Genomic DNA, 24,028 nt, shown 5'->3' with positions numbered 1-24,028 from the left:
AAGAGATAAGTCTTCAGTAAAGACTTAAAGGTTGAGACTGAGTCTGCGTCTCTCACATGGGTAGGCAGACTGTTCCATAAAAATGGAGATCTATAGGAGAAAGCCCTGCCTCCCGCTGTTTGCTTAGAAATTCTAGGGACAATTAGGAGGCCTGCGTCTTGTGACCGTAGCGTACGTATTGGTATGTACGGCAGGACCAACTCGGAAAGATAGGTAGGAGCAAGCCCATGTAACGCTTTATAGGTTAACAGTAAAACCTTGAAATCAGCCCTTGCCTTAACAGGAAGCCAGTGTAGGGAAGCTAGCACTGGAGTAATATGATCAAATTTCTTAGTTCTAGTCAGGATTCTAGCAGCCGTATTTAGCACTAACTGAAGTTTATTTAGTGCTTTATCCGGGTAGCCGGAAAATAGAGCATTGCAGTAGTCTAACCTAGAAGTAACAAATGCATGGATTAATTTTTCTGCATCATTTTTGGACAGAAAATTTCTGATTTTTGCAATGTTACGTAGATGGAAAAAAGCTGTCCTTGAAACAGTCTTGATATGTTCGTCAAAAGAGAGATCAGGGTCAAGAGTAACGCCTAGGTCCTTCACAGTTTTATTTGAGACGACTTTACAACCATCAAGATGAATTGTCAGATTTAACAGAAGATCTCTTTGTTTCTTGGGACCTAGAACAAGCATCTCTGTTTTGTCCGAGTTTAAAAGTAAAAAGTTTTCAGCCATCCACTTCCTTATGTCTGAAACACAGGCTTCTAGCGAGGGCAATTTTGGGGCTTCACCATGCTTCATTGAAATGTACAGCTGTGTGTCATCCGCATAGCAGTGAAAGTTAACATTATGTTTTCGAATAACATCCCCAAGAGGTAAAATATATAGTGAAAACAATAGTGGTCCTAAAACGGAACCTTGAGGAACACCGAAATGTACAGTTGATTTGTCGGAGGACAGACCATTCACAGAGACAAACTGATATCTTTCCGACAGGTAGGATCTAAACCAGGCCAGAACTTGTCCGTGTAGACCAATTTGGGTTTCCAGTCTCTCCAAAAGAATGTGGTGATCGATGGTGTCAAAGGCAGCACTAAGGTCTAGTAGCACGAGGACAGATGCAGAGCCTCGGTCTGACGCCATTAAAAGGTCATTTACCACCTTCACAAGTGCAGTCTCAGTGCTATGATGGGGTCTAAAACCAGACTGAAGCATTTCGTATACATTGTTTGTCTTCAGAAAGGCAGTGAGTTGCTGCGCAACAGCTTTTTCTAAAATTTTTGAGAGGAATGGAAGATTCGATATAGGCCGATAGTTTTTTATATTTTCCGGGTCAAGGTTTGGCTTTTTCAAGAGAGGCTTTATCACTGCCACTTTTAGTGAGTTTGGTACACATCCGGTGGATAGAGAGCTGTTTATTATGTTCAACATAGGAGGGCCAAGCACAGGAAGCAGCTCCTTCAGCAGTTTAGTAGGAATAGGATCCAGTATGCAGCTTGAAGGTTTAGAGGCCATGATTATTTTCATCATTGTGTCAAGAGATATAGTACTAAAACACTTAAGTGTCTCTCCCGATCCCAGGCCCTCGCAGAGCTGTGCAGATCCAGGACAGCTAAGCCCTGGAGGAATACGCAGATTCAAAGAGGAGTCCGTAATTTGCTTTCTAATGGTCATGATCTTTTCCTCAAAGAAGTTCATGAATTTATCACTGCTGAAGTGAAAGCCATCCTCTCTTGGGGAATGCTGCTTTTTAGTTAGCTTTGCAACAGTATCAAAAATAAATTTTGGATTGTTCTTATTTTCCTCGATTAAGTTGGAAAAGTAGGATGATCGAGCAGCAGTGAGGGCTCTTCGGTACTGCACGGTACTGTCTTTCCAAGCTAGTCGGAAGACTTCCAGTTTGGTGTGGCGCCATTTCCGTTCCAATTTCCTGGAAGCTTGCTTCAAAGCTCGGGTATTTTCTGTATACCAGGGAGCTAGTTTCTTATGACAAATGTTTTTCGTTTTTAGGGGTGCAACTGCATCTAGGGTATTGCGCAAGGTTAAATTGAGTTCCTCAGTTAAGTGGTTAACTGATTTTTGTCCTCTGACGTCCTTGGGTAGGCAGAAGGAGTCTGGAAGGGCATCAATGAATTTTTGTGTTGTCTGAGAATTTATAGCACGACTTTTGATGCTCCTTGGTTGGGGTCTGAGCAGATTATTTGTTGCGATTGCAAACGTAATAAAATGGTGGTCCGATAGTCCAGGATTTTGTGGAAAAACATTAAGATCTACAACATTTATTCCATGGGACAAAACTAGGTCCAGAGTATGACTGTGGCAGTGAGTAGGTCCAGAGACATGTTGGACAAAACCCACTGAGTCGATAATGGCTCCGAAAGACTTTTGGAGTGGGTCTGTGGACTTCTCCATGTGAATATTAAAATCACCAAAAATTAGAATATGATCTGCTATGACTACAAGGTCTGATAGGAATTCAGGAAACTCAGAGAGGAACGCTGTATATGGCCCAGGAGGCCTGTAAACAGTAGCTATAAAAAGTGATTGAGTAGGCTGCATAGATTTCATGACTAGAAGCTCAAAAGATGAAAACGCCATTTTTTTTTTTGTAAATTGAAATTTGCTATCGTAAATGTTAGCAACACCTCCGCCTTTGCGGGATGCACGGGGAATATGGTCACTAGTGTAACCAGGAGGTGAGGCCTCATTTAACACAGCAAATTCATCAGGCTTAAGCCATGTTTCAGTCAGGCCAATCACATCAAGATTATGATCAGTGATTAGTTCATTGACTATGACTGCCTTTGAAGTGAGGGATCTAACATTAAGTAACCCTATTTTGAGATGTGAGGTATCACAATCTCTTTCAATAATGGCAGGAATGGAGGAGGTCTTTATCCTAATAAGATTGCTAGGGTGAACACCGCCATGTTTAGTTTTGCCCAACCTAGGTCGAGGCACAGACACATTCTCAATGGGTATGGCTGAGCTGACTACACTGACTGTGCTATTGGCAGACTCCACTAAGCTGGCAGGTTGGCTAACAGCCTGCTGCCTGGCCTGCACCCTATTTCACTGTGGGGCTAGAGGAGTTAGAGCCCTATCTATGTTGGTAGATAAGAGGAGAGCACCCCTCCAGCTAGGATGGAGTCCGTCACTCCTCAGCAGGTCAGGCTTGATCCTGTTTGTGGGTGAGTCCCAGAAAGATGGCCAATTATCCACAAATGTTATCTTTTGGGAGGGGCAGAAAACAGTTTTCAACCAGCGATTAAGTGCTGAGACTCTGCTGTAGAGCTCGTCACTTCCCCTAACTGGGAGGGGGCCAGAGACAATTACTCGATGCCGACACATCTTTCTAGCTGATTTACACGCTGAAGCTATGTTGCACTTGGTGACCTCTGACTGTTTCATCCTAACATCGTTGGTGCCGACGTGGATAACAATATCTCTATACTCTCTACACTCGCCAGTTTTAGCTTTAGCCAGCACCATCTTTAGATTAGCCTTAACGTCGGTAGCCCTGCCCCCTGGTAAACAGTGTATGATCGCTGGGTGATTCGTTTTAAGTCTAATACTGCGGGTAATGGAGTCGCCAATGACTAGGGTTTTCAATTTGTCAGAGCTAATGGTGGGAGCCTTCGGAGTCTCAGACCCCGTAACGGGAGGAGTAGAGACTAGAGAAGACTCAGACTCCGACTCGCTACATAATGGGGAAAACCGGTTGAAGGTTTCTGTCGGCTGAATGAGCGACACCGGTTGAGCATTCCAACAGTATTTCCCTCCAGAAGCCATGAGAAAGTTGTCCGGCTGCGGGGACTGTGCGGGGGGATTTATACTAACGTTACTGTCTGTACTTACTGGTGGCACAGACGCTGTTTCTTCCTTTCCTACACTGATATTGCCCTTGCCTAACGATTGCGTCTGAAGCTGGGCTTGTAGCACAGCTATTCTCGCCGTAAGGCGAGAATTCTCCTGTATATTATGAGTACAGCGACTGCAATTAGAAGACATCATGTTAATGTTACTACTTAGCTTCGGCTGTTGAAGATGTTGAAGATGTTGATGAACCACGTCCAGATAAAGCGTCCGGAGTGAAAAAGTTGAATAAGGGAAAAAAGTTGCGATGGAAAAAATGAAAATAACGTAAAGTTGGCAGCTAAAACGCACAGGAAAATGACTCTTCTGTCTCGGGATAAACGTCCGGGGTGAAAAAGTTTAACGAAAAAAGATGAGTGAGGACAAAACTAAAAAGTTGGTAAATTTGTTGAACACAGAGATTGATTAAACGTTTATTAAAAGTAAAACGTGAATAGTTTGGCAGGTAGCCAAGTAGCAACAAACAGCACAGCAACAACAGCACGGAGACAATGCGGAAGCGAGACGGAAGTCACGTGTTCAATCGGAAGTCAGTGTTACCTTGGATGCACCATGCTGCCTTGTTGACAGTGGCGTTGTTCAGTTGGCTGAGAGAAAATGTTGCTGTTTTAGAGCTCAGGGATTCTTGAAAGGGACAATCCTATATGAAATATTTGTCTTAAGGTTGGAGGAGTGAACTCCAACAATTTAAATTATATATTTTGATAGACCAAAGTATCAGCTATCACACCATGTAAAGGAACAACTTTGTAATTTATTTTTCTTCATAAAATGCAACTAATTGGATTTGTCAACAGACACCATAAAAGGGATTTAATTTGTACAGTTATTGTCCAAGTTTTTAAAGGCCTTCATTGTTTAATTCTAACAGATTATTCAAATACATAATACAAATCTCTAGACTTCTTGTTTTGTTTTATAGCACTATTAAATGCTCCAGGGATAATGTCGTTGGCATTTGGGAATTAGTTTTTCTAGATTTAGAACATAAAACAACATTTATAAAGCAAACATTATCCCTTAAGTCTAGCACAGCAAATACTTCGATTGTTTAAGCATATGTTGCAGAACAGTAATGACAATATTATTTCAGAATATTGACAAAAATATATATCTTTAATGGGGTTAGCCATCAGTTACGGAGTTGACAGGCCACTGATGGAGTTGACAACACATACTCAAAACAGACATATTTTTGCCTCTAAAACTAAACATTTGTAAAATATGGAAAATGATTCATTTGAAAATCCCCAGTAAAAACAGCCATTTTGTCAGATCTTTCAGCACTCTGACGGAGTTGATATTAGACAGAAATATGCAGGAGTTGTTGTTTTACAGAATCAAATGTAACATCTTTGAACCAAAATTCATATTTTCTTTTAATCTATCAGGCAGATGGAGTTGACAGTTTATGGTTGTGACCATGGTGATTCCAATATTGTTTGTTTAAATCTATCAAAAGTAGAGACCTTTACAGACCACGAGTGGTCTTGTTGCACTACATGTAATGAGGACATGAAGAAGGGGTCCTTATAGCTGACCCTGCTCATTCCTGATTAATTTAGGAGTTGACAACAGCGCAATGATTTCAGTGCAATGACTGGAAGTCTATGAGCAGATCCAATAGACTTCCAGTCATTATGCTAACGCTAGCGCTAGTTAGCAACTTCCTTCAAACGGCACGCAGAGACATAACAATTGTATCCACGAGTTCATCTGACTCTAGGGAAGCAGATAAAGGGCCTCATTGCCAAAATCCCGAAGTATCCCTTTAATATCCATTTTTGCCCGTTTTTAGAATTCTAAGCACTTTTTGGGAGTTTGAAATTGGGATCCTTTGCTCCGGACAAGGGCATTTCCAGGCATAGAGCCGACATGGAAATGATAAATATTGCAAGTATTTAGAAAATTCCCAAAACAAATATTTTTCCTTATAAATTTCCACTAAATGTAAATGTTTTACCTTGAATAATGCAACAAAATCCTTAAAAAAAAAAACTATTAAAAAAAAGTTCCCTGCCAGTCAAGGATTGTCCCGACTTTCAAGAATCACTGTGCTGATTTCCTGCTATTCTACACATTTTGCCATGAGGCATAGAGAAAAAGCTAATTTCCTGTAATATTTTTATTTATTGCTAATGATGTGTCATTATGCTATCTGGAGGTCGTCTTGCGGGGGTGTGTGCCACTCCAGTGCTTGTTGACAACATGATTGAGCTGTGCAGATTGTTAGATTTGAGAAGGGTCCGTGCTATCTGGGATCCTTGGGAAGTCCCTACACCATTAAAGTTGACATTTAAAATGGTTACGGTTATGCTTAAGGTACGGGTAGAGGTTAAAGTTAGGGACGTCCCAAGGACGAAGTGCGCTCTTATTTCACCGCTTTGGCCGTTCACCGTAACGGGCCATAGACTGGTGCACTGCATCTCAGGTTAATATAACTCCCTCACGAGCGATGGAGGAAATTACGTTTCCTTTCGAGGCGTGTCACCGTGGTCAAAGCATCTTTTTTTCTACGACCTTTGTCGCGTTCAAAACAACTGGGAACTCGGATGTATCCGTTTTCAGTGCGTCCATGACAACTGGGAACTCGGAGAATTTTTTTTTGCTCCGACTGGGTAAAATCGTTTTCAACGGTCATCCAACTCGGAATTCCAAGGCGGAAATTTGGGCGTCTTTCTAGAGTTCAGTCTTTCCGACTGACGTCCTGATTTGACCCGTTTCATACGAGCTACCAGTAGTCTAGAAAGCGCCATACATTCGGAGCTACGCTAGTGTACAAGTTTGTCGGTAATATTACAGCAACAAAGCCATCGGGATGCGGGGAGGCAAACTGCTACTGACTATCACATGAGTGATCTTATTTAACGGTATTTCTCCGGTATAGGCTAAGCGGTAGAGACTACTTTTTTTTAAATAACAGACAAAAATATTAGACAATAGGATAAATATATCATATTTTGCTGACTTGAAAAGTCAACACGCTTTCTGTCAGCAACAATGGAATTTAGTTTTATATTGCTTATTCTCTTCACGTTTCTTACTATTATTCTGGTGACTACATTGTTCAGTAACAACGATACTACTGCCTCTGCCTCGTCCTCTGGCTCTGCTGCATCCAAAGCAGATCACTCAAGGGAGGAGGGCTCTTTGGCGCAGTCTGTGAGAGAGGAGGTAAAAGCCGGATTAGTTAAAACAGGACCGTCGGTAAATCTTACGGAGCAACAGGGGACAGTAGCAGGGCTAACCTCTACGAACAAACCGGAGGAGGACAGTCAACGCAGATTCGTGGGGAAGATAACGGACCCGGTGGCAGCAGACAGAAGGACAGTTGGGGAGGAGGGGCTGCACGCTGCTGAAGTTAGGATCCATGATGCCACGAACGAGGAAAATATGAAATCTGGCATTATGGTAATATAATGTTCTGTATTAGTAGCCTATCTAATATGTTTGATTATAATATTATTGATATATTATCAGAATACACCGTTTCTCACCTTGGTCAGGAAGGTATTGCAGGTAAGACGCATGATAGGCAGTTTTTGAACCAAGGTGACCCTATTTGCTGCACAGCCAACTAAATTACATGATCACACAGATAGGCTACAGAGCCGAGGCCAATACATCACAAATGTCATATTTATCTGGTAGAGTACCTCTAATTTAATGAGCCATGCCTTGCTGCAAGTAGCCTACAAGCATGCCTCAATGATTTGCTGAAGTGCACAGAGGGTGGCAGTCCAGTCCACGGTGTCTGACTGGCTGAACCATCACCATAGATACTGAGAAGAAACAGTCGGCTGTCAGCAACTTGGAGAGACGGAAAGAGAAAGGGAGCATGAGCTATGTAATTGATTTACACAACACAGGCTTTGACTGGCATGAAAAGACTTCAGCAGCACAACATATAGGATAGGATGGTCTAGTCCAGGGTTCCCGAAGGCCGAATTTGGCACGCGGGTGATTTTATTTGAAGTCTTCTGAGCAAAAAAAAAAAAAAGTTTATTTTTTATTTTATTGTTGGACATAAAAGACTGTAAAAAAACCAGCAAATCAGCTCCAAGTGATTTACATTTTGGAAATCTGTTCCAAAGTATTCCCATGCATAGAGAGATATACACTGTGTATACCAAACATTAAGAACTCATGCTCTTTCCATGACATATTTTGCCATGAGGCTGAGAGAGAAATTTGTTTTAATGCTAATTTATGCTATCCGAGTGACTCAAACATTTACATTTACATTACATTTTAGTCATTTAGCAGACGCTCTTATCCAGAGCGACTTACAGGAGCAATTAGGGTTAAGTGCCTTGCTCAAGGGCACATTTACGTCATTTAGCAGACGCTCTTATCCAGAGCGACTTACAAATTGGTGCATTCACCCTATAGCCAGTGGGATAACCACTTTACAATATTTATTTTATTTTAATTTTTTTATTTTTTTGGGGGGGGGGGGGGGGGTAGAAGGATTACTTTATCCTATCCCAGGTATTCCTTAAAGAGGTGGGGTTTCAAATGTCTCCGGAAGGTGGTGAGTGACTCCGCTGTCCTGGCGTCGTGAGGGAGCTTGTTCCACCATTGGGGTGCCAGAGCAGCGAACAGTTTTGACTGGGCTGAGCGGGAACTATGCTTCCGCAGAGGAAGGGGAGCCAGCAGGCCAGAGGTGGATGAACGCAATGCCCTCGTTTGGGTGTAGGGACTGATCAGAGCCTGAAGGTACGGAGGTGCCGTTCCCCTCACTGCTCCATAGGCAAGCACCATGGTCTTGTAGCGGATGCGAGCTTCAACTGGAAGCCAGTGGAGTGTGCGGAGGAGGGGGGTGACGTGAGAGAACTTGGGAAGGTTGAACACCAGACGGGCTGCGGCATTCTGGATGAGTTGTAGGGGTTTAATGGCACAGGCAGGGAGGCCAGCCAACAGCGAGTTGCAGTAATCCAGACGGGAGATGACAAGTGCCTGGATTAGGACCTGTGCCGCTTCCTGTGTAAGGCAGGGTCGTACTCTCCGAATGTTGTAGAGCATGAACCTGCAGGATCGGGTCACCGCCTTGATGTTAGCGGAGAACGACAGGGTGTTGTCCAGGGTCACGCCAAGGCTCTTCTCACTCTGGGAGGAGGACACAACGGAGTTGTCAACCGTGATGGCGAGATCATGGAACGGGCAGTCCTTCCCCGGGAGGAAGAGCAGCTCCGTCTTGCCAGGGTTCAGCTTGAGGTGGTGATCCGTCATCCATACTGATATGTCTGCCAGACATGCAGAGATGCGATTCGCCACCTGGTTATCAGAAGGGGGAAAGGAGAAGATTAGTTGTGTATCGTCAGCGTAGCAATGATAGGAGAGGCCATGTGAGGATATGACAGAGCCAAGTGACTTGGTGTATAGGGAGAATAGGAGAGGGCCTAGAACTGAGCCCTGGGGGACACCAGTGGTGAGAGCACGTGGTGCGGAGGCAGCTTCTCGCCACGCCACTTGGTAGGAGCGACCGGTCAGGTAGGACGCAATCCAGGAGTGAGCCGCGCCGGAGATGCCCAGCTCGGAGAGGGTGGAGAGGAGGATCTGATGGTTCACAGTATCAAAGGCAGCAGACAGGTCTAGAAGGACAAGAGCAGAGGAGAGAGAGTTAGCTTTAGCAGTGCGGAGAGCCTCCGTGACACAGAGAAGAGCAGTCTCAGTTGAATGACCAGTCCTGAAACCTGACTGGTTTGGATCAAGAAGGTCATTCTGAGAGAGATAGCAAGAGAGTTGGCTAAAGACGGCACGCTCAATAGTTTTGGAAAGAAAAGAAAGAAGGGATACTGGTCTGTAGTTGTTGACATCAGTGGGATCGAGTGTTGGTTTTTTGAGAAGGGGTGCAACTCTCGCTCTCTTGAAGACGGAAGGGACATAGCCAGCGGTCAAGGATGAGTTGATCAGCGAGGTGAGGTAGGGGAGAAGGTCACCGGAGATGGTCTGGAGAAGAGAGGAGGGGATGGGGTCAAGCGGGCAGGTTGTCGAAGTCATCCACAGAGAGAGAGGAGGGGGGGGGGGGGGGGGAGGATTCAGCAGGGAGGAGAATGTGGCAAAGAGCTTCCTAGGGTTAGAGGCAGATGCTTGGAATTTAGAGTGGTAGAAAGTGGCCTTAGCAGCAGAAACAGATGAAGAAAATGTAGAGAGGAGGGAGTGAAAAGATGCCAGGTCGGCAGGGAGTTTAGTTTTCTTCCATTTCCGCTCCGCTGCCCGGAGCTCTGTTCTGTGAGCTCGCAATGAGTCATCAAGCCACGGAGCTGGAGGGGAGGACCGAGCCGGCCGGGAGGATAGGGGACACAGAGAGTCAAAGGATGCAGAAAGGGAGGAGAGGAGGGTTGAGGAGGCAGAATCAGGAGATTGGAGGGAGAAGGATTGAGCAGAGGGAAGAGATGATAGGATGGAAGAGGAGAGAGTAGTGGGAGAGAGAGAGCGAAGGTTGCGGCGGCGCATTACCATCTGTGTAGGGGCAGAGTGAGTAGTGTTGGAGGAGAGCGAGAGAGAAAAGGAAACAAAGTAGTGGTCGGAGACATGGAGGGGAGTTGCAGTGAGATTAGTAGAAGAGCAGCATCTAGTAAAGATGAGGTCAAGCGTATTGCCTGCCTTGTGAGTAGGGGGGGACGGTGAGAGGGTGAGGTCAAAAGAGGAGAGGAGTGGAAAGAAGGAGGCAGAGAGAAATGAGTCAAATATAGACGTAGGGAGGTTGAAATCCCCCAAAACTGTGAGGGGTGAGCCATCCTCAGGAAAGGAACTTATCAAGGCGTCAAGCTCATTGATGAACTCTCCAAGGGAACCTGGAGGGCGATAGATGACAAGGATATTAAGCTTAAATGGGCTAGTGACTGTGACAGCATGGAATTCAAATGAGGAGATAGACAGATGGGTTAGGGGAAAAATTGAGAATGACCACTTGGGAGAGATGAGGATTCCTGTGCCACCACCCCTCTGACCAGATGCTCTCGGGGTATGCGAGAACACATGGTCAGACGAGGAGAGAGCAGACATTATAACAAAATCAATGGAGGCCCCATGCCATGCCAAAAATACTCCTGAATGCATCATTTTTTAAATTTTAGATTCTCTGACTTTCTAGCTTTTATTTTGTTGATTGTTATCTCTACATACTTTTTATCTGGTTTTAGTCGTTTAAGTTTAAACTGAAAATGTTTTTCCATTCCAATTTTTGATTTAAAAAAATAATTTTTGGGGACATAGGTAGCTCGAAATAACACTTAGGCAGCCCGCCCAAGACTTTTCTATGCAGAAAAAAACAGGATTTGTATATGATCACATACACTTTACATACAAAACATTAGGAACACCTTCCTAATATTAAGTTACAACCCCTTAAAAAAAATAGAAGGTAAGTGTGTTTTCAAGCCACAGTAATACACTTTAGACCAAATCTTAATCAGCGCCCAATGAGGATGCATTGAATAGAATGCTCAGTTGAGCATCAGTCCTAAAACGAATGTTCAAAACAATATTTTGATGCAACGTGCAACCAATGAATTAAATTACTAGAGGGGCTATGTCATAAACCCTCAAAGTTCCAGAATGGTGTGAAAATGCCAGCCATATTGGTCAGGGAGAAATCCAAACCAGTCTACTTGGAATGAATGGCAGTAGAGGCATAATCCTGATTTTAGTAAGATGTGATATATCAGAAATGGTGTAATAAAATTGTCAACCTAAAATATTGTCATAATTATAAGTACAGTTTGAGTGGGTTTTATACAAAATGTCTGTATAAATAGCCTCTAAAATATATGTTAACATACCATAAATGTCTCAATTTGAGTTTTTTGGAAAGCTGTGAGTGCTATTATATGACGCTAATTCAGCACTTGTGGAATATACAACTTGTCTATGTCCTATCATCAACTGATTTCAGTCAGTGTAGGGCTGTGGATTGACTGCATTGTTTGAATGGAATGTTGGCATATTGGCAGTTAATTTAAAACATTTATTGAATCATTCCTATAAATCATTCCTGTCTGGCTAGCTAGTTAACAAACATACAGTGCAGATAAATTCTTCAAATTCATTATTTTACACAATATCAAATCAAATTTTATTGGCCACATGCGCCGAATACAACAGGTGTAGACATTACAGTGAAATGCTTACTTACAGCCCCTAACCAACAATGCATTTATTTTTTTAATAAAAAAAGTAAAATAAAACAACAACAAAAAAGTGTTGACAAAAAAAGAGCAGAAGTTAAAAAAAAAGACGTTTCTTGTAGTTGGCCACCAGGTTTGCACACATCTCAGGAGGGATCTTGTCCCACTCCTCTTTGCAGATCTTCTCCAAGTCATTAAGGCTTCGAGGCTGATGTTTGGCAACTCAAACCTTCAGCTCCCTCCACAGATTTTCTATGGGATTAAGGTCTGGAGACTGGCTAGGCCACTCCAGGACCTTAATGTGCTTCTTCTTGAGCCACTCCTTTATTGCCTTGGCCGTGTGTTTTGGGTCATTGTCATGCTGGAATACCCATCCATGACCAATTTTCAATGCCCTGGCTGAGGGAAGGAGGTTCTCACCCAAGATTTGACGGTACATGGCCCCGTCCATCGTCCCTTTGATGCGGTGAAGTTGTCCTGTCCCCTTAGCAGAAAAACACCCCCAAAGCATAATGTTTCCACCTCCATGTTTGACGGTGTGGATGGTGTTCTTGGGGTCATAGGCAGCATTCCTCCTCCTCCAAACACGGCGAGTTGAGTTGATGCCAAAGAGCTGGATTTTGGTCTCATCTGACCACAACACTTTCACCCAGTTCTCCTCTGAATCATTCAGATGTTCATTGGCAAACTTCAGACGGGCCTGTATATGTGCTTTCTTGAGTAGGGGGACCTTGCGGGCGCTGCAGGATTTCAGTCCTTCACGGCGAAGTGTGTTACCAATTGTTTTCTTGGTGACTATGGTCCCAGCTGCCTTGAGATCATTGACAAGATCCTCCTGTGTAGTTCTGGGCTGATTCCTCACCGTTCTCATGATCATTGCAACTCCACGAGGTGAGATCTTGCATGGAGCCCCAGGATGAGGGAGATTGACAGTTATTTTGTGTTTCTTCCATTTGCGAATAATCGCACCAACTGTTGTCACCTTCTCACCAAGCTGCTTGGCGATGGTCTTGTAGCCCATTCCAGCCTTGTGTAGGTCTACAATCTTGTCCCTGACATCCTTGGAGAGCTCTTTGGTCTTGGCCATGGTGGAGAGTTTGGAATCTGATTGATTGATTGCTTCTGTGGACAGGTGTCTTTTATACAGGTAACATGCTGAGATTAGGAGCACTCCCTTTAAGAGTGTGCTCCTAATCTCAGCTCGTTACCTGTATAAAAGACACCTGGGAGCCAGAAATCTTTCTGATTGAGAGGGGGTCAAATACTTATTTCCCTCATTAAAATGCAAATCAATTTCTAACATTTTTGACATGCGTTTTTCTGGATTTTGTTGTTGTTATTCTGTCTCTCACTGTTCAAATAAACCTACCATTACAATTATAGACTGATCATTTCTTTGTCAGTGGGCAAACGTACAAAATCAGCAGGGGATCAAATACTTTTTTCCTTCACTGTACAGGGGGGTACCGGTGCAGTGTCAATGTGCGGGGGCACCGGCTAGTTGAGGTAATATGTACATGTGGGTAGAGTTAAAATCACTATGCATAAATAATTAACAGAGTAGCAGCAGCGTAAAAAGGGCAGTGCAAATAGTTTGAGTAGCCATGATTAGCTTTTCAGGAGTCTTATGCCTTGGGGGTAGAAGCTGTTGAGAAGTCTTTTGGACCTAAACTTGGCACTCCGGTACCGCTTGCCATGCGGTAGCAGAGAGAACAGTCTATGACTAGGGTGGCTGGAGTCTTTGACCATTTTGAGGGCCTTCCTCTGACACCGCCTGGTATAGAGGTCCTGGATGGCAGGAAGCTTGGCCCCAGTAATGTACTGGGCCGTACACACTACCCTCAGGTAGTGCCTTGTGGTCGGAGGCAGAGCAGTTGCCATACCAGGCAGTGTACCAGGCCCAACCAATCAGGACGCTCTCGATGGTGCAGCTGTATAATTTTTTGAGGATCTGAGGACCCATGCCAAATCTTTTCAGTCTCCTGAGGGGGAATAGGCTTTGTTGTGCCCTCTTCACGACTGTCTTGGTGTGTTTGGACCATGATAGTTCGTTGGTGATGTGGACACCAAGGAACTTGAAGCTCTTAACCTGTTCCACTACAGCTCCGTTGATGAGAATGGGGGCATGCTCAGTCCTCTTTTTTTTCCTGTAGTCCACAATCATCTCCTTTGTCTTGGTCACGTTAAGGGAGAGGTTGTTATCCTGGCACCACACGGCCAGGTCTCTGACCTCCTCCCTATTGTCGGTGATCAGGCCTACCACTGTTGTGTCGTCGGCAAACTTAATGATGGTGTTGGAATCGTGCCTGGCCATGCAGTCATGGGTGAACAGGGAGTACAGGAGGGGACTGAGCATGCACCCCTGAGGGGCCCCCATGTTGAGGATCAGTGTGGCAGATGTGTTGTTACCTACCCTTACCACCTGGGGCGGCCCGTCAGGAAGTCCAGGATCCAGTTGCAGAGGGAGGTGTTTAGTCCCAGGATCCTTAGCTTAGTGATGAGCTTTGAGGGCACTATGGGGTTGAATGCTGAGCTGTAGTCAATGAATAGCACTCTCACGTAGGTGTTCTTATTGTCCAGGTGGGAAAGGGCAGTGTGGAGTGCAATAGAGATTGCATCATCTGTGGATCTGTTGCGGCGGTATGCTAATTGGAGTGGGTCTAGGGTTTCTGGGATAATGGTGTTGATGTGAGCCATGACCAGCCATTCAAAGCACTTCATGGCTACAGACGTCAGTGCTACGGGTCGGTAGTCATTTAGGCAGGTTATCTTAGTGTCCTTGGGCACGGGGACTATGGTGGTCTGCTTGAAACATGTTGGTATTACAGACTAAGTCAGGGACATGTTGAAAATGTCAGTGAAGACACTTGCCAGTTGGTCAGCACATGCTCGGAGTACACGTCCTGGTAATCCGTCTGGCCCTGCGGCCTTGTGAATGTTGACCTGCTTAAAAGTCTTACTCACATCGGCTACGGAGAGCGTGATCACATAGTCATCCGGAACAGCTGGTGCTCACATGCATGCTTCAATGTTGCATGCCTCGAAGTGAGCATAGAAGTGGTTTAGCTCGTCTGGAAGTCTTGTGTCACTGGGCAGCTCGCGGCTGTGCTTCCCTTTGTAGTCTGTAATAGTTTTCAAGCCCTGCCACATCCGACGAGCGTCAGAGCCGGTGTAGTACGATTCAATCTTAGTCCTGTACTGACTCTTTGCCTGTTTGATGGTTCGTCGGAGGGCATAGCGGGATTACTTATAAGCGTCTTATCAAAGCACTAGCAAATCATGGTTGACCAACTCCTTGACCGAAATGGCTGACCTTTATCCCATCATAAGAAGGTTCATGTCCATGCTAGTATTCTAATTCCTAATTCTATGGTGGCTCCACTCTATGGCAGAGAAAAACATACGTTTTAAAGTACATTTCCTGCAATTTGACACATTTTGCCATGGGGCTTAGAGAAAATGTAGCAGTTTTAAAGCAAGTTTTCTGCAGTTCTACACATTTTGCCATTGGGCGGAGATAAATCTTTGCAATTTTATAACACATTTCCGTAAGCGACCACTTATGCTGCTTGTGCCTGGAGCCGGCCCGGAGTCCAATGTTTCTCAACCTCACTTTCTCCTTCCATCTCTCTCTGTCTCTCTTCCTCTCTCTCTGTCTCTCTTCCATCTCTCGCTGTCTCTCTTCCTCTCTCTCTGTCTCTCTTCCATCTCTCTCTGTCTCTCTTCCTCTCTCTCTGTCTCTCTTCCATCTCTCTCTGTCTCTCTTCCATCTCTCTCTGTCTCTCTTCCATCTCTCTCTGTCTCTCTTCGATCTCTCTCTGTCTCTCTTCCATCTCTCTCTGTCTCTCTTCGATCTCTCTCTGTCTCTCTTCAATCTCTCTCTGTCTCTCTTCGATCTCTCTCTGTCTCTCTTCCTCTCTCTCTGTCTCTCTTCGATCTCTCTCTGTCTCTCTTTTTCTCTCTCTTCCCCTCTGTCTCTCTTTTTCTCTCTCTGTCTCTCTTCCTCTCTCTCTGTCTCTCTTCCATCTCTCTCTGTCTCTCTTCTTTTCTCTCTGTCTCTCTTCCTCTCTCTCTGTCTCTCTTCCATCTCTCTCTGTCTCTCTTCTTCTCTCTCTGTCTCTCTTCCTCTCTCTCTGTCTCTCTTCCATCTCTCTCTGTCTCTCTTCCTCTCTCTCTTAATCTCTGACAGTCTGACCAACAGTGCTGGACCTCAAACCCTGCCTCAGCGGCGGTGGACATTCAAGGAAGAGACTTTGGTCACCTACAGTTCCCTGAGGGGTGGTCATTACTGTGTCCTTTCTCCCACCAACAGACAGGGGGCGCCACAGAGAGCCCGGAGGACAGCAACTGTGAGTAAGCTAACATGCTGACCACACCGCTCGCGTCGCGTGCGCGAGCGTTGCAAAATAAATCTACACATACATGTTATTCAATCATTTCATCCAAACTGCTCGCGTGCGTCAACGAGCGTTTGCGTAGCCAGGCACTATAATAGAACTTGGTTCTATTTGTGACACTTGACGCGCTGCAAGTCCCGCCTCTCCCATCTCCTCACTGGTTTTTAGGAGCATATACCCACGTGGGTGATTGAAAGATGAACTGAGGTCCACACTCCAGTCCAGTTGGTGGTGGTAATGCACCTTAAAGTTGGTTGCCAACCGCCATATAAAGTCCAAAGAAGAAGAAGCCTGAAGGAGGAGAGATTACTAGAAACAAACTCGGTTTACCCTTTTATCTGTGGATTAATTGTCGGAGTAGAGGACCTTGTGCATTTCAGGTAAAATAACAACCCAATGTTTATATCCCAGGACAAATTAGCTAGCAACAGCAAGCTATCTAGCTAAATTGACATAAATGTTTAATGCTTTTCGACCTGTCCCCAAATTAATATAGTTGGTTCAGAGTTCGTTTTGATATTTCAACCTGCGTGTCCTGATCGCGTCTGGTGTTTGTGGACAAAATCAACATGCACGCGATGGCGCACGTGCAAGCGGTCTGGTCAGAATGTAATGCTTTAATCACTGTGGATGGAGCAGTGGCCACCAACTTCGGTGCCATTGACCTACACAATGTGCCAGCTTTTGTTTCAGCCTAGCAAAAACACACCTGATTTCAGCTAATCAAGGCCTTGGTGATCAGTTGATCAGTAGAGTCAGGTGTGTTAGTGTTGGCTGGAATAAAAGCCTGCATAACATGTAGCTCTCCAGGAGTAGGGCTGGTGACTGACCACTGTGATTCCAACAGCACCAACTGATTATTTTTCTCTCAGCAGATATGGAAGAAGTGGACGCAGAACATGCGCCCATGAAATACGCCCCCCGGACCAGCCAGATGAAGAAGATGATAACCAAAGAGGAGCTGGAGGAGGAACAGAGGTCAGTGCTGGACTGGGCAGCATCTCAATACTCTGACGTGGCTTCCTCTGCTATTCTCCTCTCCTTTCCACTTATTTAAGTGCCTCTGCTTACCAGCAGTAACTGGCCGTACCCGAATACCCATACTTGCGTTCTAAATAGTAGGCTTTTTGGGTATGCGAAAATATAAAGTTTTATAGGATGTGAGATTTCGAAAATGTAGTATACTTTAAATGCCAGGATGCCATACTCATTTCAGATTTTCATCTAGTAGAATTTGCTTCACACTATTGAGGAAGACAATCGTCTTTTGAGACCCACGTGCGTTTGACAACAGCTTATTATCAGAATAGGGGATGCGCTCTACCAAAATGAACAAGTGGCGGGGGAACTAGCGCGATTATGCATTACATGACGCCTTCTCAGTATGGATGAGCTTAGAATGTTCATCTTTGTTGCTTACTGCATACATTTTTACTAAAAAGTATGTTCTAAATACTATGTAGTACGATTAGTACACAGTATGTAGTTTTCAGATTTAGTAGGCAAGACAGATTTCGGACACGGTCACTGTAAATAGTCTTTCCAACTCAGTTTAACCCTCTCCTGTCCAGTGTCCTCTTCTACCTTACAGCCCCTCTCCCTCTCTCCAAGCGTCAGTGTGTGTCAGTGAGTGTTGTCTCTGTGAGGTGACTTTGCTTAGCAGTTGCTTCTATCCACGGCACCACTGGGGACTTAGGACTGACCAGGGATCAGAAAGAAAGAAAGAAAGAAACCCCCCCCACGAGTTGTGGGAGAAACACAAATCAGACCTTGGATCAGTGTTTTACTCCAGCAGAAACCCAGGCTTCCTATTCAGAGACCCACCCAGGCATGGTGTCTGTCTGTAACATCTGTGTCCTGCTGTTTATTTCTGCAGGGTAGAGTTCACCACTGACTTTACCTCTCTGTAAGACCCTCGGACAGACCGACAGACATGCAGACAGACAGGGGTTGTAGTAAAAGCATGGTAAAGTATGAACAAATCATTTGCCCTAATTCATTAGCGACGTCATTGCCTGACCATGCTAGGACGGATGGATGTGCTTAAACTCTAACCTCCGATGTGATTTTGAAACTTAATCTAATCTAAACTGACACCAAAAAGCAAAGGTATTTTCAAAGGTATTCCGTTTTGAAGCCCATTGTCTTTTCTAGCATGGACATCTAGTGACCTACCATCTAGTGACCTACCATCTAGTGACCTACCATCTAGTGTCCTACCATCTAGTGACCTACCATCTAGTGACCTACCATCTAGTGACCTACCATCTAGTCCCCTGCCCCCGTCCCATATACCCATGTCCTTCATGCTCCTCAAACCAACACCACATGGATGCAGCCCCCCTCCTCCTCCTCTTCCTCTTCCCTGCTCCATCCCCCCAGCTCCCCTGAGGCCGTTGCCATGGTTCCCAGGTGTTGAGTACAAATCAGGTGTTTCTCAGTGGTAGGTAAGGTGTTGATTGTTTTTTTGTTGTTGTTTTTTTCTTATTTTTTTTTATAGGGGGTAGATCAGCTTTAATATTGCAGATAGATTGTAGGTTCCATCAATGTAATTGTCTGCATCACTTCCAATCCCCCATATGCTTTTTTTCTCTCGCATATATATATATATATATATATATACATACATACATACATACATACATACATACATACATATATGCATATACATACATATATATATATATATATATATATATATACACACATACCCTTTAAAAAATAAAATATTCCCTTTATTACTTTCCAAGGGGTTGATTGGGACTTAACTGTCACCTGTGTGTCTCTAGTGATCACCTCAGACCGCAGGCCAGATTTTGCTCACACCATATTCACTGTTCTGTGTTTCTTAGCTGGGTTGGGAGAGACTATAAAGACACTGATGACCTGCAAAACGAACAACCAAAATCCAAAACATAACCTTAACCTAATTTTAACCAATTCTGAAATTAAATGTTGGTTTGCAGATAAGGAGTGTCCGTATAGCTTTTTCTATCTGGGCTGTACCGTCATCTAGCTTTGCTGACCTAGGTTCAGAATTTTTATCATGAACCACTTGTCGTTAACCATCTGTGCATGTATGTAGACTAGAGTTTGTTTAAGTCGCTCTGAATAAGAGCGTCTGCTAAATGACGTAAATGTTTAAAAACCAGCCTCTGTCGCTCTGGGCTCTATCTCTATCATTGGCCAGGTGAGGGCAGCAGAGTGGAGACTCAGATTTGTTTACCTGTGTGTTTTTCCAAGGGTGCAACAGGAGCAGCTGGCAGCCATCTTCCAGCTGCTGAAGGAGAACCAGGAGACGTTTGGGGAGGTGTCAGAGGGAGACGTGGAGGAGCAACTCAGACTCTACTCCATCTAAACCCCTAGTCTACTACTTTCCCCAAACTCTACTCTATGTTAATCCCACATAAAACCGACAATCAAGATTAAGGTGCATTCACATGGTCCCCTGGGTTTCAAAGGGGGTGTTGTTTCAATGGTCCGCTCTATTTTGAGGCACGTACTCTTCTCTAAAGATTCTGAGGCGATAGCTAATCAGGCTTTGGATAGTTGGACCTGAGTGATTTGATTGGTCTGATACGATCTAAGATGTTCTTATACCGTACACACCCATGAAAGCCAACAGTTTCAGCAAGCCTCACAACAAACACTTATCTGAACGTACCTTCCTCCTTTCAGCTATTCCCTACCTTCCCTCGGCTGTATCCTTCTCTCACCCTCTCCCTCTAGACCCCTGTGTTTAAATAAACACATCATTGGCGCGAACACAAACATGTACATTAGATACTCCAATATGGCTTCTGCTGTTTATTACTTTTATATACCATTCAAAGCAATAAACACTGTGTATTTGATACAAGTAATGGCGTCATCATTGTGTCAATTCTGGATTTTGTCTTCTCCCCTGTGTGTGCACGTGTGGCTGGCAATGTCATCTGTGACTAAATGCCTATAATAATAATAATAATAATAATAACACATTTTATATGTAGAGCCCTTTTCATTTACAGACAGAAATCAAAGCTGTGGCAGAGTTGCATACTTACTGCATTTATACTGCATACTTTTTACACTAAGTTTGAAACTGGTTAAGGTATCTTTACTTTTACTCAAGTATGACAATTGGGTACTTTTTCCACCACTGTTTATTAGTTAGTTAGTCACACAGTAGCCTAATCCCAATCAAACCGTCTGCCGCGCCTATATTCATTATATTGTGCTTTGCTTTTTGTAATGTGTTTTGTTTTGCTTTTGAAAGCCATAAAGGTTTTAAATACTGCGAAACATTATTATTAAGGATGAATAAAGATTACTTTAACTTTAATTTGAGAACCGCTCTTTGGGGTGTCGGAAGTACAGTAGTGATTGAGAGGTAAAATTACAAAGGTGTATCAACCAACCTATTTTCTTTATCATCGTTACACACCATGGTCCATGACAGGCACGCCTGTGAAACCTGGCAAGTGGCCAAAAAGGCAGGAGAGAGGCAAAACAGTTCAGTGCATCCCACAACGACCAAATACTTCTTTGAAAATATTGTTATAGTCCGTCTTCAGTGTACCTAGGTAGATCCTCTTTCTCTCTGTTGGAAATGACAGCCCGGTTCTGGGGAGTTTTACCCTTGGCGCTGGTGGTCGCCGTGTGCGCACTGATCTATGTGCTTCTGTATGGACATATCTCCGAACACAGCATCGGGTATGTATTCTGCACCAACAAATGGCAACATATTTGAAATTGTTTAGTGAGTCAAAGGACGGTATTCAGCCGTTAGGATTTAAAATTGTGGGGAACATTCACAACAAGAATAGAAAACTAAAATATATATTTTCTTGTTGCAATTGTTGCATTTGGTGCATCTTGCAGGCATTTGAACAAATACATGTTAAGAAAACAGTTTACATTACAGTGCACTTATTACCGTGTATTAAATGTATTTATTCACACACACACTATTCAGTCTTACACTGTAATGCCTTACAAAAAAAGATTGCAGTTTTGAAACTGCAGTAAAAGTGCAGTAACTGCAGTGGACTGTGGTAGTTTGGATACAGTAATTGCACTGTAACTGCAGTCAAACTGCAAAATTACTGCATCAAAAAAGTGTTATTTTGGATGCAGTATTTGCAGCATAATGCAGTTATTTTGCACTCTAACTGCCGTTATACAGCAGTGTACTGCAGTTATACTGCACTCTGACTACAATTGTTTTTTCATAAGGGATTGCACTGTAAACTACTTGAAGTAACCCTAACCTTACAATGTACTTATAGTGTAAAAATAATTAATTACAATACTTTTACACTGTAATTACATTTATACTTACATAGTAATAAAGGCAGTGATGTCAAGTGTTACAGAAAAGGATATTAATAATTAACTTTTGATCAAAACGCCCCAAAAGTTCTCATTATTGAAAAGTGGTAGCATTGTGAAGTGGAAGGGAAATTGGTTTTTATCTGAAAATATATATATTTTTAACTAACAAAAGAACATTGAAGTGCAGTTTTTTTGTTTATAATTATTGTATGTATGAATCCTATAGGGGTGAATCCTAGATTCCACTTAAGTCAAATTTTCACTTAGTCTCCCACTGAAATCAATGCATGACTTAGTGAAAATTCCACTTCAGTGGAAATTAGGATTTTCCCCATAATCTGTAGCTTGTTGAAATTGGCCAGTTAAAAGGGACACTTCACCACTTTTTGACGTCATATAACAAAATCATTGATGACATCATAGGGGGTTTTCTTATCTTTTTTAATACAGAACATCCTTGTTTTTTCCCCACTTATACAGACACTGGTATGGTGCTGGATGTAAAGTGGCTTGCCAAAGTATTCACCCCCATTGGCATTTTTTCCTATTTTGTTGCCTTACAACCTGGAATTAAAATTGATTTTTTGGGGGGTTTGTATCATTTGATTTACACAACATGCCTACCACTTTGAAGATGCAAAATACTTTTTATAAATAAGACACAAAAACAGAACTTGAGCGTGCATAACTATTAACCCCCCACCCCCCCCCCCCCCTTTGTAGAGCCACCCTTCAAAGCAATTACAGCTGCAAGTATCTTGGGGTATGTCTCCATAAACTTGGAACATCTAGCCACTGGGATTTTTGTCCATTCTTCAAGGCAAAACTGCTCCAGCTCCTTCAAGTTGGATGGGTTCCGCTGGTGTACAGCAATCTTTAAGTCATACCACAGATTCTCAATTGGATTGAGGTCTGGGCTTTGACTAGGCCATTCCAAGACATTTAAATGTTTCCCCTTAAACCACTTGAGTGTTGCTTTAGCAGTATGCTTAGGGTCATTGTCCTGCTGGAAGGTGAACCTCCATCCCAGTCTCAAATCTCTGGAAGACTGAAAGAGGTTTCCCTTAAGAATTTCTCTGTATTTAGCGCCATCCATCATTCCTTCAATTCTGACCAGTTTCCTAGTCCCTGCCGATGGAAAAACATCCCCACAGCATGATGCTGCCACCACCATGCTTCACTGTGGGGATGGTGTTCTCAGGGTGAATAGAGGTGGGTTTGCGCCAGACCTAGCGTTTTCCTTGATGGCCAAAAAGCTCAGTTTTAGTCTCATCTGACCAGAGTACCTTTTTCCATATGTTTGGGGAGTCTCCCACATGCCTTTTGGCAAACACCAAACGTGTTTGCTTATTTTTTTCTTTAAGCAATGGCTATTTTCTGGCCACTCTTCCGTAAAGCCCAGCTCTGTGGAGTGTACGGCTTAAAGTGGTCCTATGGACAGATACTCCAATCTCCGCTGTGGAGCATTGCAGCTCCTTCAGGGTTATCTTTGGTCTCTTTGTTGCCTCTCTGATTAATGCCCTCCTTGCTTGGGCCATGAATTTTGGTGGGCGGCCCTCTCTTGGCAGGTTTGTTGTGGTGCCACATTCTTTCAATTTTTTTAATAATGGATTTAATGGCGCTCCGTGGGATATTCATCGTTTCTGATATTTTTTTATAACCCAACCCTGATCTGTACTTCTCCACAACTTTGTCCCTGACCTGTTTGGAGCGCTCCTTGGTCTTCATGGTGCCGCTTGCTTGGTGGTGCCCCTTGCTTAGTGGTGTTGCAGACTCTGGGGCCTTTCAGAACAGGTGTATATATACTGAGACAGATCATATGACACTTAGATTGCACACAGGTGGACTTTATTTAACTGATTGTGTGACTTCTGAAGGTAATTGGTTGCACCAGATCTTATTTAGGGGCTTCATAGCAAAGGGGGTGAATACATGTGCACGCACCACTTTTCCGTTCTTTCTTTTTTAGAATTTCTTTTTTCATTTCACTTCACCAATTTGGACTATTTTGTTTATGTGCATTACATGAAATCCAAATAAAAATCCATTTAAATTACAGGTTGTAATGCAACAAAATAGGAAAAACGCCAAGGGGGATGAATAATTTTGCAAGGCACTGTATAGGTGTCTGTATAAGTGAAAAGAACAAACAAAGATGTTATTGTGAGAGTGTGATTTAAAGGAGGCAGCCGCAGGAGGGTAAATCACCGAATACAGAGTTTATTCCGTAGTATACAGTTACGCTGGATAGTGTCAACAGCACAGGGCGTAATACAGGCGCACTGGAACACAATACAGGCACACAGGGAGAAAT

At 43.6% G+C, this 24,028-nt stretch overlaps 2 protein-coding genes across 2 annotated transcripts in view; both read left to right on the top strand.

Annotated features, from left to right (window-relative positions):
• Window positions 1-5,958: 5,958 nt before the first annotated feature.
• LOC311100864 (uncharacterized protein) lies at window positions 5,959-20,255 on the top strand. Its single transcript, XM_084141861.1, has 4 exons — window positions 5,959-7,280; window positions 16,191-16,350; window positions 17,274-17,376; window positions 19,642-20,255. The coding sequence occupies exons 1-4, from the start codon at window positions 6,870-6,872 to the stop codon at window positions 19,754-19,756; spliced, it is 789 nt and encodes a 262-aa protein (XP_083997987.1). The 5' UTR covers window positions 5,959-6,869; the 3' UTR covers window positions 19,757-20,255.
• A 734-nt stretch (window positions 20,256-20,989) lies between these two features.
• The window catches only part of LOC311100443 (alpha-N-acetylgalactosaminide alpha-2,6-sialyltransferase 2-like), a gene marked incomplete at its 5' end in the record, with an annotated part of 47,719 nt that continues 44,680 nt past the window's right edge, over window positions 20,990-24,028 (top strand). Inside the window, one exon of the mRNA XM_084141364.1 lies at window positions 20,990-21,093. Coding sequence (XP_083997490.1) covers window positions 20,990-21,093 — 104 coding nt within the window. The remainder of the gene's footprint in view (window positions 21,094-24,028) is intronic.

Source organism: Coregonus lavaretus, assembly GCF_964263955.1.
Source record: "Coregonus lavaretus genome assembly, chromosome: 25".
Lineage (NCBI taxonomy): Eukaryota > Metazoa > Chordata > Actinopteri > Salmoniformes > Salmonidae > Coregonus > Coregonus lavaretus.
Note: the sequence above shows the minus strand (reverse complement) of the source record. Positions and strands in the feature narration are given on the sequence as shown.

Coding starts and splice junctions, on each gene's coding strand:
- LOC311100864 (XM_084141861.1), top strand. CDS start 6,870: ATGGAATTTAGTTTTATATTGCTTATTCTCTTCACGTTTCTTACTATT. Junction 16,351..17,273: donor GAGCCCGGAGGACAGCAACT/GTGAGTAAGCTA, acceptor TTCTCTCAGCAG/ATATGGAAGAAGTGGACGCA. Junction 17,377..19,641: donor GAGCTGGAGGAGGAACAGAG/GTCAGTGCTGGA, acceptor TGTTTTTCCAAG/GGTGCAACAGGAGCAGCTGG.